Below are 15868 nucleotides of genomic sequence, written 5' to 3' on the forward strand. Positions count from 1 at the left end.
TGCTGCTGCTGAGCTTTGAAGTTGAGAAATGCGGGCTATGTTTCTTGTTTGTGGGCGAGAAATACGGTGAGATAGATAAGAAGCTTATGTGTGTGTGTGTGTGTTCGCGCGCGTGTGTGTTTGTAGCACAGATAAAAACCGAATATTTGTCGGGTGGTGCTTCTTCTGGCTTGAAAAAAGTGTGATGTATTCTTCAGTCAGAGCCCCCCCTCTCCCTCTTTCTCTCTCTCTCTCTCACTCCCTCCACCTTCTTTCTTTTTCACCTCCTCCAGATTTTGACACCCCCAGTGATCTACATAGGCAGAGAGCCTGCCTACTCTGAGGTCAGTTGTTGAATGGGACAGAGTACATTAAACTACGACGCTTGTTTTACAGCGAGGCAGCGCACATGTGGCGCAGCGCAGGCTCCAAATAGTCCGTCTTTTATTCGTCTTGTGTTGGACTACGATTCGGAGAGTTTTTGGACTGTATTCGTCTCAGCTAAAAATGGAATAGCAGTTAAACTTTTTACGGGTTTTGTTCGGGTTGGATACCTGCGATGGTACGTTGCTTGCGCTCATTTATTAAGTTTCCATCCTTCAGATTTGAGCCGTAGTTTGATGCCATGGATATTCACTACATGTGGAGACTGTTATGGTGATAATGTGGGATTTGTTACAGCCATTTGTACGTTTCTTTGTAGCTTAAGCTTGTTAAAGATACAGAGTTGTGGTGTTTGTACTTTTTGCGCGAAGTTCTCGACTTCATTTGTGTTTACTGAAAGTATTTCTTCGCCTTGGTTGTTCAGACGCGTTGTTGGGCTGCAACTTGAAAAATGTGGTGTAATAACCACCCTTGGTTGATGTGGAAGCGATTGACAGCTTACATTTACGGAAGAGCGACTGGCTTCTCCCGCGGGGCGTTTTACCCCTCGTACATTACAACGTTTAAGGTCATTGTGGTGCGTATCACAGCGGTTGCTCTGTACATTTCTGGGATGGTGAGGACAAGTGTGGGCTCCGAGTGGAAACGAACCGAGTGTGTATGTATGTGTGTGTGATGCAGACAGGGGTGGTTAAAGTCGTTCGAAACAGATTGGGAATTAATTGGAGTTGAAGCCTGTGACATGGACTCGTTAGGAAAACACGTGTAAGCCACAGTTGTGAGGATACGATTTGGTTAAAAGTGAGCTTGTTTGATTTGAATATTTCTGTAAAATGTTTTTGATGTGGCAGATGAATGCACGTAGAGAATGTAGGTTGCAGTTGATCTCTCATTTAGGTTATAAATAGATAAATGAAACGGGGAAAAAGCCTTTCATATTTCCTTTCTCTGTGAACCCGGCAAGGGTTTTTTTTAAAGGGACTGTTTACTTGATGTCTTTCTTTGAAGTTCAGCAGGATCTGGCTTTGATTAGATCAATACTTTGTGTTTCAGAGTGAAGAGGAGCTGAGAAGCTCCCCCGCTGCTTTTAGAGAGTGAGGAGGATTAGGCTGGAGCTCAGTGGAGGTACGACGGCACTCTCACACGGCAAACAGAGCTGGAGCCATGAGCAGGGTGCTTACGGAGCACATCAGCAGTAGCTTCCGAGAAGATGCTCCTCGTCCTCCGGTACCGGGGGAGGAGGGAGAGGCGTCATGCTACAACCCCAGCAGATCTGCCAAAATGATAGCCCAGATCAAGGTTAAAGATACCCACGTCGCCGCAGCGCCTCCCGGCTCCACACCGCGCAGAAACGAGGATGGACTCGGGGAGCCAGAGGGCAGCGCGTCCCCGGACTCGCCCCTAGTTCGGTGGACAAAGTCTCTGCATTTTCTTCTGGGTGACCAAGACGGTGCTCATCTCTTCAAGACCTTTTTGGAGCGGGAGAATTGCGTTGACACTTTGGACTTTTGGTTCGCCTGCAACGGCTTCAGGCAAATGGACTTAAAGGATACCAAAACGTTGCGAGTTGCCAAAGTTATTTTCAAGCGGTACATCGAGAACAACAGCATAGTCGCAAAACAGCTGAAACCGGCCACCAAGACCTTCATAAGGGATAGTATTAAGAAGCAACTAATTGACTCTGCTATGTTTGACCAAGCTCAGACGGAAATTCAGTCCCACATGGAGGAGAATGCTTACCAGATGTTTTTGACCTCTGACATATACCTCGAATATGTGCGCACCGGCTGCGAGAACGCCGCGTACATGAACCATGGCGGTCTCAGCAGCCTCAAGCTGATGTGCGGATACCTTCCACCTCTCATGGAGGAAGAAGAATGGAGTTGTAATGACCTGAAGGCAAAAACGTTAGGGTCTGTGGTTGGACTGTCTGCGAAGAACCTGAGGGCTACTGCTACCATCCGGACAGCAGCTGAAGTGCTGGAGAACAACTGCAGGTAAAACTGTCTTCTAACAGCTTAGAGCTCCTTGATTCATTGAACACCGCATACGCTGTTGTCATGATCACCACTCCCTCATTAAACTACAAATATGTGGCAGTTATTTCACAAATGCCTGAGAGAGGTAAAGCCACATGATCAAAGTGTCTCAGAGGAACATGCCTGTACATTTGTGCCCTCCTGCCTTGCAGTTAGTCAAGGGGTTGGAGGGGTGGAGAGGTGGGGTGGGTACAAAACATCAATGCATCTGTGCCTTCCTTTTAAGTAAATGGTGTCTTGCAGGCAGCCCTCTGCTGGCTTGCTCAAGTTTCCTGTGCTTTGAAACCCTTCCTCCGGTTCAGGAATGAATTCAGACACCAACACTCACAACTGTTAGAGCTACATCAAGCAAGATGATGCTATTGTAAAGTTGTGCTGCATCTTTTTTCCTCTTTATTCTGCCCACTAAGCCATATACTTTATGTTCACTGTCACAAAATCTCCTTAATGCGGAGAAATGCTAACACAGAGTTAAAGCAACTTGTGCAGCCAGACTCAGACTCCAAGAAGAGATATTGTTCTCTTGGTCTGAGATGAAAGCAGAAGTGTTTGTGGAAAGCATTTGCTTTTATCTTAAGAAGTCGTCCCACACATTGTCCAACAGCTGAAATGTTTCCGAGCCAGGAACATTTTCAAAAACTGGATTTTATGCATGTGTCGGCATCAGAGTGTAGTTAAAAAAGTTTTTCTTTCTTTTTTTCACAAAACAACTTTTTCCTCACATCTGGAAGCAATTATTCTTTAGCGGTTTGATAATGCCCTGATACTTTTGGTGAGAAAAGTGGCAGTTTATAGATAGTTCATACCTTACTTGTCATGTCATCTAGGTGTCCATGATCTCCAACTAAACTTTTTTTTTTTTTTTTTTTTTTGCATAAAAGTGATTAAGTCAAATAACTCAGTTTAAGCATCTCCTTTCAGATTTTCATGTCAGCAGATGTCAGATAACATCTCAGCACAGTTGTTCTTTTTGCTTGGAAGTGGCCATGTTGGGTCAGGAACCAATAAGCACAGGGTTTGTTGACATGTGGGCATTTCCTGGTGTGATACCCTGCATTCTTGTGTTTCACTAAAAGAATTGGGAGGGAAGGAGCACCCCTCTTTCTCCCTTCCGTCACCCGCTCTTCTCCCTCTTTTCCCTGTGCCCCCCTCACCATCTCTGTAGGTCAACCAATTTCCATCTCAAACATGTGGAACTAATTTTGCCACTGCACAGATTCTGTTTTCCTCTCTCTTTTTTTTGTGAGACCTCCACTCCAAAGTGGCAGCAAAACACAACAACAAAACATCCTCGGCTCAGTTCCGCCGCCAACCACAGATCCCACTTTTTTGTTTGTCTCTTTCTTTTTCTCTTTCTATCCAGCACTTAACTTAAAAGCAAAACCTATCTTAGAGACTAAACATGCTTTGGAGGGAGACACAGAGACAAGAGGAGGGGAAGGGGGTGAAAACAGGAGGCACGCGGGGGGAGGGGGGGGGGGGGGGTGAAATAAAGAAAAGAGATGGAGAAAGAGTGAGGGGGGTGTAGTGAGCCCAGCTGTGCTAAATACCTGACTCTTTGCGTGGACCTTCCAAAGGTCAGATTTGTGCTTGGGGCCTACGGCTTTAGTCATGCTGGGGTTCTCCTCAGCACTCCTGGCAGAAGGCATTCTCATAAAGAAAGGGGCCCACCTTCCCCCTTTCCCTCTCTCTCCTTCTCACTCCCTCTCTAAAGCTCAAGTTCCCCTTCCTCTCATTCCCTCCCTTTTCCTTGTCCACCCCCTTCACTACTGCAACAGGAATGCAACACAGCAGGAGAGAGTAAAAAGACAGAGAGACTTTAGAAAAGAAAGCAGGGGAAAGTTGGTGAGGGAGGGGTCCCAGACTGGCTGATAGCAAGAAGAGATGGAAGTGGGAGACCATGCAGGAGAAAACACTCTAAGGAACAAAAAAGTCTGGCCCAAACCAAAGGGTGGAGAGATAGTGGAAGAGAGAGAAAGGGGTGATGCTGTGGTTCATTCACAAACAGCAAGGCTGCTCATTTCATGACGCCCCCAACACACAATCCTAACATGTCAGAGAGGAGGAACATGAAAGAGGGAGTGAGAGAAAGAAAAACAGAACCTATAGCCCCATCTATAATACTGCTGTCACATTCCTCAGGCCACAAAACCTCATGAAAGTGACTCTAATTACAGAAATCTGCAGAGAACATCAGCAAAACAAACTTAAAGCCGACAAGTTTGCCTTTAAATAAACAAGAGCAGGAAATGGAGCAAATAAACTTTGCCCAGACTGTGTCACGGCTCTCCAGTGTCTCCACTTCACACCCCAGTCTGCAGAGACATCTTATTAAAACTTCTCAAATGTCTTTCGCAGGTCCCATCGTCGAGGAGACCCCGCCAGCCCATACTTTGTCAACCCTGGCTACATTTTTGCCCCCGCCACCAGTGCCAATGACAGCGAGATCTCCAGCGATGCCGCCACAGACGACTCCATGTCTATGACGGACAGTAGTGTGTAAGTGATTGAGTGGATTTTCATTTAATGAAAACGTGCAGTTGATCAGTTTCATTACAGCCCAGCTGGTTGTGGAGAATAATTTCTCTGCATCCGGCGCTTGCCAAAAGCTCTGCCAATTTTATTATTTCCATTGTGTCCAATCGAGGCTTGGCCCAGATTTCAGTCAACACCTTTCCAGGAAAAAGTCTAGGGGTGTGAAGAAAATATTTGGCCTTCTCGTTCAACAGGCTCCGCTTTTCCCGGGGCCAAGGGACTGCACTGTTGAAGGTTAATGGTGTGTAATGTATTTTAATTATCCTCTATGATTGACTTCAGGTAATTCTATTAATGTGTAGTTGTTGCTGTGGCCTCCAGGGAGATAACTCTGGGAAAGTCATTATGTCTGAAGACCTTTTGAAGTTTATTCTGATGCGTTGCAGGCTGGAGAGACGGGAGAACAGAATAAGAACGTCTTGATGTGGGTGGGGGCGTTGCCACATTTTCCTCAAAGTCGATATGTATCCATCCCACCCACCCTTCTGCCACGACAGACTTTTTTTCATATTATCTAATCGCTTTTTCCCTTTGAAGAACTGGAGGAGTGTGTGTGTGTGTGTGTGTGGGGGGAGATGGCCATTTGGGCCTCAAGACAAACTCATTGAAAAAATGTTGGCACTAAATGAAAGAAGGCTTACTCACATGGTTGGTCGGTTTCCTGCCACTGGCCTCTGCGGCGTGCTGAGATCATGTGTCTGCGAGGCTTTCACAGGGGTTACTCATTTCTAGACCCTGGGACAAGACATAAGGAGCACCTCCCTACCAATGTGCCCCCCACCTCTGCCAAAAAAAAATCACCTCCACAGCTTCTCTTCTCCACCTTCCAGAAGTAGAAGCAGTGAGGCTCCAAGTGCAAGAGAGTGAGAAAATAAAGTGCATGGAGTATAAAGGGCTTAACTGAATCGCTTTCAGCCTATTGTTAGGTGAGGGGAGCTTAGCGGGATAAGAGGGTGGCTGGCTGCTTTGAAAATGACTTGCACTACTGAATAGGAGATCCCCATAAAGTAAGGGCCCATGAAACCATGAAAGAGTCCACGACTGTTTTCTCTTCCCCAACCTGGACAAAGCGCCTAGCCTAGCCGTCAGTCACATGGTCCACCTCAGTGGGGGACAGTGCACGTTGATAAAAACATGGGAAGTGAGGGGGAAGTTGGCGAGCTTCATTTATAGCTAAACTTTGGAGGTTCTTATTAGAGCAGAAGTTCCTCTGGGTTGTGGAGTTTTACTTTTGAAGAGTTTCCTGTGTTTCTTCCTGTGCCTTTAGGGATGATGGCTTGTAGTCTCAAGGGTGCAGTTTGTGAAGCATTGATTTTTGCAGTAGGCTTCTCTTACAAGAAGCTTAGTGCTACACAGGTGATTCACCTGGGCTGGCTCCATTATCAGATTTTTTCTGACAATGCTGTGCTGATGTGACTCGCTGAAGACCTATAAAAAGAGACGGGCTAATTGCTGAACAGCATTGTGTGTCAAAGCTATGTTCTTTCAACATTTCTAACAAGGTCTATAACATTGAGATCCTTCTCGTCCTTGTCCCGAGCTCTTGTCTTTTTCCAGCTCCTTCCGCCTCATTCGAGGAAACAATTTGATTAGTGTGTCCTTTTATAGTGGTTAAAAGACAGACTGCAAATTTGAATCTCATTTCCCAGATAAAGAACAAGAAGAGGAGGATTTGGGAAAGGGGGTGTATTGAAGAAGGGTTGGGGGGATTTTTTTTCTCTTTTTGCTTATATCTTATTTATGGATTTACTTGGACGCTGGGGAATGCTGCTGCACCAACTTCAAACATTACCTTATCTTACAAACCAGCCTTTTGATGTTGCTGAGATCAGAGGCTCACTGCAGAGCGCTTGCCAAACGAAGATGGCAGCGGGTGCATATGTGCATGAGTGTGAGATTTCAAAGAGGCAGCAGAAAAAGTAGCGTTTGGGCTAGGTCAGACACTTCTGAGCAGCCAAAACGGCCATGATAATTGGCTGAGCTTAAGTGGCAACTGACTGGAAAAGCTAGCAGACAGAATGACAATAACGGAGAACAAGATTCCCAGAATAAATGCATAATTGTCTGGAGACTTTTTAGTGTTCCTTGCTATATCTCTCCTTTTATTAGCTTCAAAACCAGAAGAACCTTTAGCACCATTTGCTAGCCTCTTTTAGCCTTTGTGGGTTCTGACTCGATTGAAGTTTGTGCTGATTCTTTTGTTTCCTTTAAATAAACACAATCAGAGTTGATGCGGACTGATGTAATCGTATTTGTCGGGTCCTCCTTTTGAAGCCTGCAGTTAAATGTTTAGCAAATCTCTGCTATTGTCTTGGTGTGTTTTTCCGTGCGTTTTGTGTTGTTGTTGTTGCCTTGGCTTCAAAGGCACCCATTGCCTTGCCATTCAGCAGTCATGTGGCTAGTGTGATTATATGGAACTGAGTCAGTCACTTCAATCATGAACTGTCTCCTTACATACTGGTACCAGCAGTTGTTGCAGAGTGCAGCAAATGATCCAAAACAGTACAAATTGATTGTTGTCACTTATGACTTTTTTTTCTAACATAAATAAATTTGTGATGTCTTTCTTTCTTGCAGAGATGGAATCCCTCCATACAAGCTGGGTACCAAAAAGCAGCTGCAGCGAGAGATGCATCGCAATGTTAAGATCAACGGCCAAGTTACGCTACCCCACTTTCCTGTAAGTCCTCCTTCCTTACACTCTGCTTCCCGTTTCAGTGTTTCTTGATAAACTCCATCTTTTGCATGCTGTTGGGCTCTGATTCCCCTCAGGGAGGCGTGCTTTACTTTTGCAAGAATACTCAGTTTGACTCTTCTGCTGGTTTCTTACAGAAGTTTTAGTTCAATGAAAGGGAGTATCTCCATATTAGTGCTGCTTCTTTCTGTTTCAGTCCCAGGTGTAAGGCTGTAAATATGAATGTGAGATGCCGTCTTTCTTTTCCATCTCAGTAACTGTGTACCATAAAGGTGTCAGATTATGGAGCAGTGATCCCCATAGGAGTCATAAAAGATATCATAACACTGCTAATGGTTGTGATAAATGTATAACTAGGATTACTCTTACAGTTAGATGAATAATTACCAAATCTACGTCTTACATCGCCAGTTGATGCATTTGTTCTAGGTTGCTTTTATGTTTCATTTTCCTTTTCCCCAACACATACATGGACATCTTACCACGTGGTTTCCATTCTTTGAATCGTGATTTTTTAACCTGCTAAAGTTGTGATAAGGTAAAAAAACTGGGTGAGAACAGACTGACAAAGGTTGAGAGGCAAAATCATAAATGTAAAATTCTTTTGTCTTCAAATACAAACACAGGTATGTGTTTGTGGAGGGGATGTGTGTGTGTTTGTGCATGTGTTTGGCAGTCTGTTTCCCCAGTTTTCTTTTTTTTTTCCTTCTCTTTTTTTCTCCTCCCAATCTCCCTTTTCTCTCTTTTCCTTTCCTACTTGCACTCCTTTAATGTCTCCCTCCTGATTTGGAGATGGCTCTGTCTCCCATGATGCACCAGCCCCAGGCAGCGGGGGCCCCGTGCAGGGCTGGCGCTCCTTTGCCAGCAGCTCTGCTTGCCTTTCTTCTTCTTCCCTTCATCGTGTCTACAAAGAGATGAGAGCAACAACAACAGAAAAAAAGAGTCAAAATCAAGAAAGCCAGTGTGCCAAATAACAAAAAAAAAAAAAAAAAAAGTAAGAAAGGGAGACAGAGAAGCCAGCGCATATAGTTAAAGAAAAAGGAGGATAATGTGACTAGAGTACCTCTGAGCTGCCCTGCATGCAGCCTGGAAATAAATTACTACTTCCCTTCAGATCTTCCCAGTGTTTGACTCCTCTATCCTCTCCCTCCTTCCCTCTCTGTCTCTCTGCTATCACTGCCACTCCACAAACACACATCTCAATCCTCTTCCTCTTTTTTCATGCTGTTAATTTTGTCACCCGCTCCCTTTTTCTTCCCCTCTCCTCTCCTGACTCTCTTTTCTCTGTCAATATCTGGCTTTTATTCGGAGATTTAAAGCTGCATGTCCCTCCCACCCCTAGTGCGCGTTTGATGTTTGACAAGGGCCCTTTGAAGTGTGCTGACTTCAGAGGCTGCCTTGCTGATGGCTTGGTTGGGCTACAGAGGGTGCAGGCAGGGGGCCTCCCCTCCGAGCAAGACCAACTGCTACCCCGCTATTGCTACCCCCTTCTCTTCCCCTCGCCCAGCAGCTTGGCACTGCCAAGGGCACTGGGCATGAGAAGATCTTTGGAGGGATGGGCGGCTACGAAGGTTCAGGTTAGCTCGAGGACAAGGGCGTGTGGATTAGGCCTTTTTTGGAATAGTAACAGATAGGATAGATAGGATTAGGGCAAGGGCAGTGGATTAATGCACCATATTGCATCCATCAGAAACACTAAGTAGTTACACTCACACTCACAATAAAGTATGCTCCTCCCTCTGTTTGCCCTGCAGAGGACACACCGGCTGCCTAAGGAGATGACCCCCGTTGAGCCCTCAGCTTTTGCTGCCCAGCTTATCACCAAACTGGAGAAGCTGAAGCGAGAGCAGGACACGATGAGCTCACTGGAGGAGAGGCTGCAGCAGATCCAGGAGGTATGGATGCACACAAACCCGCTCTAAATACTCTGACACATCCACTTAGTTTAAGCAGGGCCACTACTCCTCAGATCCAACTTAGTTCACAACAACAGTTCTGTACTTCCCAGAAAGCCTTAACAGCAGCTTTAGCATGTCTAGGAACAGGGTGCAGGCCAAGGGATTTAAAAGTGTCTGGGTTTAGCTGCTTCTTTGCTTTTTTTCTCTCTGTCCTCCCTTGTTTTATTTGGAGGAGGAACTTTCAAACTTATATTTCTAGACATACTTTTAGTTCCTTCAAATAGCACTTAGTTACTCTCCAGTGGCACGTTTGTTGAATATGTGTAGTGCCAGTCTCTTTGTGAAGCACAGGCATATTCTGCATTATAGATGAAGCGCACCCAAAGCCTGTTAGCGAAGATAACAGTGCAGCAAAAAGGAAACTCACATCAAGTTATCCAGGCGTTTGCTCTCACTGACTTCAGAGGACGATAGATGCAAGTTGGTGTAAGCTGACAGGAATTCCTTTGCTGACTGCTTTTCCCTCATGTGACTATTAATGTTTCGTCAGTTGCCTTAACTTTTTTTTTCCTTTGACTGTGCAGGAGGACGAAAGAGAGGAGGGCAACGACCTTAGCAGCACCTCCCTCCATCACCCTCTGCTGCCATCTGGTAGCCACTGTGAGGAGGACCCCCAGGCTATCCTAGACGAGCACCTTTCACGTGTACTGAAGACTCCTGGCTGCCAGTCACCTGGTATGATTAGGCACTCACCACGTGCACGCTCACCAGATCGGACAGATGCTTTGGTGTCCTCTGGCCACGGACCCTTCTTCGGGGCTTATCACGGTGCTACCAAGGTTCTGATGACAGGCAGGCAGTCTACAAAGCACATCCACCACCACTACATCCACCATCACCACACTGGGCCAAAAACCAAGGAGCAGATCGAGGCCGAGGCAGCTCAGCGCGTGCAGTGCCTCTGCCCTCAAGGGGGCGCCAGTTATTCTGACTTCACACCTGCGTGAGTGTAAAGGCCGAGTTTCAGGTGTAGCTGTGATAAAACCGCTCTGCAGTCCTGACCTCCCTTTCCTCCTCTTTCCTCCAGTCGCTGCAGCACTTTGTCCAGACGGCCAGTCAAGGCCTGCGATGAGGGTGTGTCTCCGCCATGCCTTCCTCTAGTGTCCACTGACCGCTCTCAGAATGTTTGGCAGTGGATCCTAGAGAGTGAAAGGCAGGGCAAGCACAAACCACACAGGTAAGTGTGTGTCAGAAGTCCCCATATCATCATTTGAACCACAGACAACTTTTTGTTTAAACCTTGTTTTTTAAAATCTTAACAGCACTCAAGGCCTAAAGAAGTCCAGCCCGCTTGACTCCAAAATCCTGCCTGCTCGGACCGGCTCCCCTTGGGGTGGAGGTGGTATCGGCAACGGGGCTCATCTTCGTGGCCATCACCCAGGCCACCCTTTCATCCAGGATCCTGCCATGCCACCCTTACCCCCACCCAACACCCTGGCACAGCTAGAGGAGGCCTGCCGCAGACTAGAAGAGGTTTCCAAGCCACCAAAGCAAAGGTAGAAATAAGCATGTGTTGGGCTGTGCACATTTAACCAACCAATAATCAACAGAATACTTAATTCAAATGTTTTATTCATATTGTTGTGAGTATTGATGGTGATTGATGCCTTTGATTTAACAGGCACTCAGCAGCAGTCAGCAGCCTTCAGAGGGACAGGAGCCATCCAGCTGCTGCTTTCCCCGCCGGAGGCAGCTCTCTTGTCAACTCTGGGCTACAAGCAGACGAGTAAGAGTCATCTTTTTTTTTGCTTCAGATTTTCACGTTGTCTCCTTGGCTCAGCTGTTCTTATTTCCTCCCTGATTACTTTCTAGTTTCCCCAAATTTAAGTCCTCACTTTAGATGCTTTCTTGAGAACTCCCTCATTCTCCAAGCTTGTGTTTTCACCCTTTTCCTCCCAGATTTCCTTGCTTCCTTCAAAGAGGGATGTAGTGAGTCAGCATAGCTTTGTCTTTGAACTCCTCTTGCTTTTTAATCATTTAAGATTTCAACATGCTTTAATTTAGAATCCTCATTTTCCACCCATGTGCTAACACACACTCTTACCACCAGAGCTAACAAAGTTGTCACTGAGCCACTTTTATATGTTTCAGTTGAGTGTTTCTGAGCTCTCTTCAAGCCTGGCTGTTTCTTACTTAACAACACTGCAAAGATTTGTTGTCTCAGCCATGCATCTTTTATGTTTTAGGTCTAAGGAGCTGATGGTCACCTACTTTTTCTGTGGTGAAGAAATTCCTTATCGCAGCATGATGAAGACCCACTGCCTCACCCTGGGTCACTTCAAGGAACAGCTTAGCAAGAAAGGCAACTACCGGTAAATATGCACCACCCACCCAGCACCCCACCCAGCACACACATCACATAAAAATGATGTACGTAGATGTTTAAAGGCAGCTGATTGGATGTAGCAGGACCTGCTGTTGTGTTCATCAGTGAGCATTCATTGGACTTATATTCTTGTCTGCTAAGTAAGAAAGTGTAGTACTGGATCCTGGTATTTGAGGGAAAAAAACATATTCAGAGCTTAGAGAGGATGGGGGTTCTGGAGCAATTTTTCTTTTTTCTCACATCTGGTACTGATTTCCATGCTAAGGCAGCCTTAATAAATATGGCTTTGAAGCTTTGGCCATTTGATTTTGTGTGCAAAGACCATTGCAAGGCCTTAGAGTTCCTCCTCCACAGTATTGCGTCAGATCCTGAAATCAAATGCTGCAAACATCTTGTTCTGTTAATGGAAGTTAATGCAGCAAAAAGCACAAAGGTACCCCCATGTCAATGTCGGTGTCAGAAGAAGATGGCAGATTCATCTGGTAAAGACTTGTAAGTTAAAAAGAATCTATATTTAACAAAGTAGTCACTCAAAGACTCGATTTATAAAATATCTCTTTCAGTTCTGACTCGATTTCATACCACTTGCAGCACAAAAAGCTCATGCATGCCTATGACATCAACATGAGGCTACAGCCACATCTGCTTGTTAGGCAACAGAGGGAAGAGGGCCTGCAAACAAGTCAGTGTGCCCGTGCTTTTCCATAATTCTTCAGCCAGTGAGTGGGAAAGAAGGGATGGGGGTGGGTGGGAATGAAGCGTCTGGCTTCAATGGCAGCAGAATGTGTGGAGTTGGTTAATTTGGACATGGCAGCGGTACAGCAGAGAACAGTACTCCACTGCGCTGCCAGATGATATCAGTGCCAGATGTTGTGAAGAGCAAAAAAATCCTGCCACATAAAACATGTTCCAGTGGAAAGACTCTTTCTGTCACTGCAGCAAAGTGATGACTTTGAACTATCTGTGAGTAAAACGTAGGGGGAAAAGAACAACAAAAAGCCTGCCAATTATACTGAGGAATGGCAGAGCGTTCATTTAGAAAGAAATGAATCTACTAATGAAAATCAATGGCTTTAAATAATGTCCAGCAGAGCTTTAGATAATAGAGAAGTTTGCTGATCAAGCTGCTCGTTTTGCAGCTGTTGTAAAGCAAACTTCTTCCACCTTCATTTGTTTGCAATCACAATAACAGAAAATATAGTAGTATATGTACATTTTTACGCCCCTCTGTACATGTATTTGAATGACTCTAAGCCGAGCTCATAAAACATTGAGCTGTACCCCCTCCTTTTTCTTTTTTTCCGTCTTTTTTATATTCTGAACGCCGGCACACATGGGCAGAATGAGGCATTTTTCCATTACAAAGCTTATCATTAAATCCCCTCCTGCTGATCTTTTGCTGGGTTTAAAGTAGAGAGTAGAAATCATTAGGAGCTCCAGGAGACTTCACAGTCATTGGGACCAAGCTAACCCTGGGAGTTATCTCTGTAGAAGAACAAAAGTGGGCTAGCGAGGTGACCCGTGACCTCCAGGAAGCTGTCTGATCAGTCGCCCCACTCGCTGCCAGGGTAAAGCCCCTTCGAACTCGGCCAACATCCAACCTGTCGCACCCACAAGCCGGACAGCTTTCCCGTTCCCTCCTTTTTTCTCTCTTCTTCTGCTCTCTGCTGGTGATCGGAAAGCTGCCCGAAGTGTGAATGTGTGTAAGAGAAGAGCATAGTGTGTGTGTGTGTTTATGTGCAAGCAGCAGTGTGGTATCGCAGGCACAGGCAGACTTTCAGGCACCTGAAATGTCAACCTGTGTGACAGAAAGACCCTTCATTCGACAGCCAGCTCAATTAGAAGCCATGAAGACATAGAGAGGGAGGGGGCGCTACAGAGAAGAAGAAGAAGAAAAAAAAAAGGAGTGCTTAAGACAGCCTCTAATTAACCCTTCAACTTTAATAAGACCTTGCAGGATATATTGGCATCTGCAGAATAGCCATGAACAAGTGGACGAGGACACAGGCACACATGGATGAGCACACACACTCAAACAGGCTGTTTCTCGCGGCTTGAATTATCACAGGGAGTGTTTAAACGTTGGGTTCAGCTCTGTTTGTGCAGCGGTGTGATGTGGAGTCAGACTCTACCTTTGAAGTGTGCAGGGATGGCATTGAAGGCTATGACTAAGTTGTTTTGTACAGGATCCATTTCTGGCTCTCAGAGTGTGTGTGTCTGTGTTTGATTTGGACTAAAGGGAGTTGTGCGCGAGCATGTATACGTAAGTAGTCATGTAGGAGCCTCAAAGCAGTTTAGAACACGATGAAATATATCAGATGCACTCCTGCTGCCACCCTGTCAGATATCATTTGAGTTCAAACTTCCTTTTTTTCCCCCTGTACCTACGCTCAACGTTTTCTAATCACTAACCTCTCGTTTTGTGTTTTTTCCTCAGGTACTACTTCAAGAAGGCAAGTGATGAGTTTGAGTGTGGTGCGGTGTTTGAGGAAGTGTGGGAAGATGCCGCTGTGTTGCCCATGTATGAGGGCAAGGTCCTGGGCAAGGTGGAAAGGATGGACTAAAAGCCACAGCCAACTGCCCTTCCCCACCCAACCAAAAGCTTAACAGTCCCTAAAAACCTGAGCGACAGACTCTGTAAAAACACTCTGGACTTCTTTTTTTTTATTGTTTTTTTTTTTAATATTAAGCTAAACAGAGTTAATATATCCAGCACAAGAGAAGCGATTGAAGGAAGACGAGCCAATGAAGTATGCCGAACTCAGAGGAGGTGCCGCCCCCTCCCTGACTCTCTCAACCAATCAGCCTTAGAAACATGACACATAAGACTTTGAAGACCTTAAGGAATTATGATGATGATGATCGGAGGCCAGTGGAGGGGGAGGCCCCGCCTCCTCTTGAATATAACCACTGAAGATGTAGATGACTGTTGCTGTGATGTGATGACGGACTGATGGTGCACTCGTTTCAACCTCGGGGCTGAGCGCTGTGGGCGCCACCAACCTGCTCTTAACGTTACACCCCAACATCCAAACAAAACGTCCATACGTGTGCATATACATACATGCATATATGTATATATACATGTATTATATATATAGATGCATTTGTCTTGAGTTAAATGTTTTATTTAGTATTTATTGATAAATATCCTTTCCCTCATCCCCCTTTCTTTAGTGTTTTTAAACCTATGACCCCCACCCACCCACTCCCTGTTTCTAGCCAATGGGCAAGCTGCTTTTAATTTTGGGAGAATACTGTAGTGATACTGTTTGTTTGATGGTTCTTTTTTTTTTTTTTTTTTTTGCTTCATAAAGGTCGTCACACTAGCCACTTGTTGCCATGTCTGACCCAAACTTTAGCATGGGTCTTGTACAAGGCACGCTCCCTCCCTCCACTATTCTAATGGTCAGTCCCAGTCTTATATGCTGCTGATAGTTTGTGATAAGAAGTTTGTCACACTAGCATCTCCCGGTGCTCGTTGCCCCCCCCCCCCTCTATTTTCCTCTTTGGCAACAGAGCTTCAGTCTTTTTTGTTGTGCCTTTGTTTGTAAACCAGGCATTGCACAGGGATTGGGGGGTGGATACATACAGAGAAGAGACCTAATAATGGCAGTGTTTACAGCCCGCACACCAAAATAACTCGTGCTAACAAGAATCAGTTTGGGTCTTCTTGAGGAAGTCAGCTAGCTTGTCGGGAAAAAAAGCAAAAACAGTGAAGAATTATGCCTCCGATATCTTTTGAATGTTGTTACAGTAACACCGCATATAGCAGAGCTCCTGCGTACATTGTAATTATGCATTCTGAAGTATGGATATTGACACACGTGATGCACACACATACAAAACACATGTATGAACACACTTTTGCTGGTGTTTTATGAGTACAGCACCTGTGCCTACATGGATGCCATACCATGTGCTGCCCTGTTTCAGGGTTTTAATATATATC

The 15868-nt window shown here is 45.4% G+C and overlaps 1 protein-coding gene across 1 annotated transcript; it reads left to right on the plus strand.

Moving 5' to 3' along the window:
• Window positions 1–331: 331 nt before the first annotated feature.
• On the plus strand, window positions 332–14626 carry LOC121638699 (axin-2-like). Its single transcript, XM_041983633.1, has 11 exons — window positions 332–541; window positions 1417–2360; window positions 4761–4901; window positions 7515–7617; window positions 9387–9527; window positions 10115–10533; window positions 10618–10767; window positions 10853–11086; window positions 11212–11316; window positions 11777–11902; window positions 14354–14626. Exons 2-11 carry the CDS (start codon window positions 1528–1530, stop codon window positions 14478–14480), a joined length of 2379 nt encoding a protein of 792 aa, XP_041839567.1. The 5' UTR covers window positions 332–541; window positions 1417–1527; the 3' UTR covers window positions 14481–14626.
• Window positions 14627–15868: the final 1242 nt, after the last annotated feature.

Source organism: Melanotaenia boesemani, chromosome 4, assembly GCF_017639745.1.
Source record: "Melanotaenia boesemani isolate fMelBoe1 chromosome 4, fMelBoe1.pri, whole genome shotgun sequence".
In the NCBI taxonomy this organism is placed as follows: Eukaryota; Metazoa; Chordata; class Actinopteri; order Atheriniformes; family Melanotaeniidae; genus Melanotaenia; species Melanotaenia boesemani.

What these genes read in the sequence shown, in the direction of transcription:
- LOC121638699 (XM_041983633.1), top strand. Translation starts at nt 1,528, where the DNA reads ATGAGCAGGGTGCTTACGGAGCACATCAGCAGTAGCTTCCGAGAAGAT. An exon ending in GGCTGCAGCAGATCCAGGAG is followed by an intron (nt 9,528 to 10,114) that starts GTATGGATGCAC and finishes TTGACTGTGCAG; the next exon opens with GAGGACGAAAGAGAGGAGGG. An exon ending in GGCAAGCACAAACCACACAG is followed by an intron (nt 10,768 to 10,852) that starts GTAAGTGTGTGT and finishes AAATCTTAACAG; the next exon opens with CACTCAAGGCCTAAAGAAGT.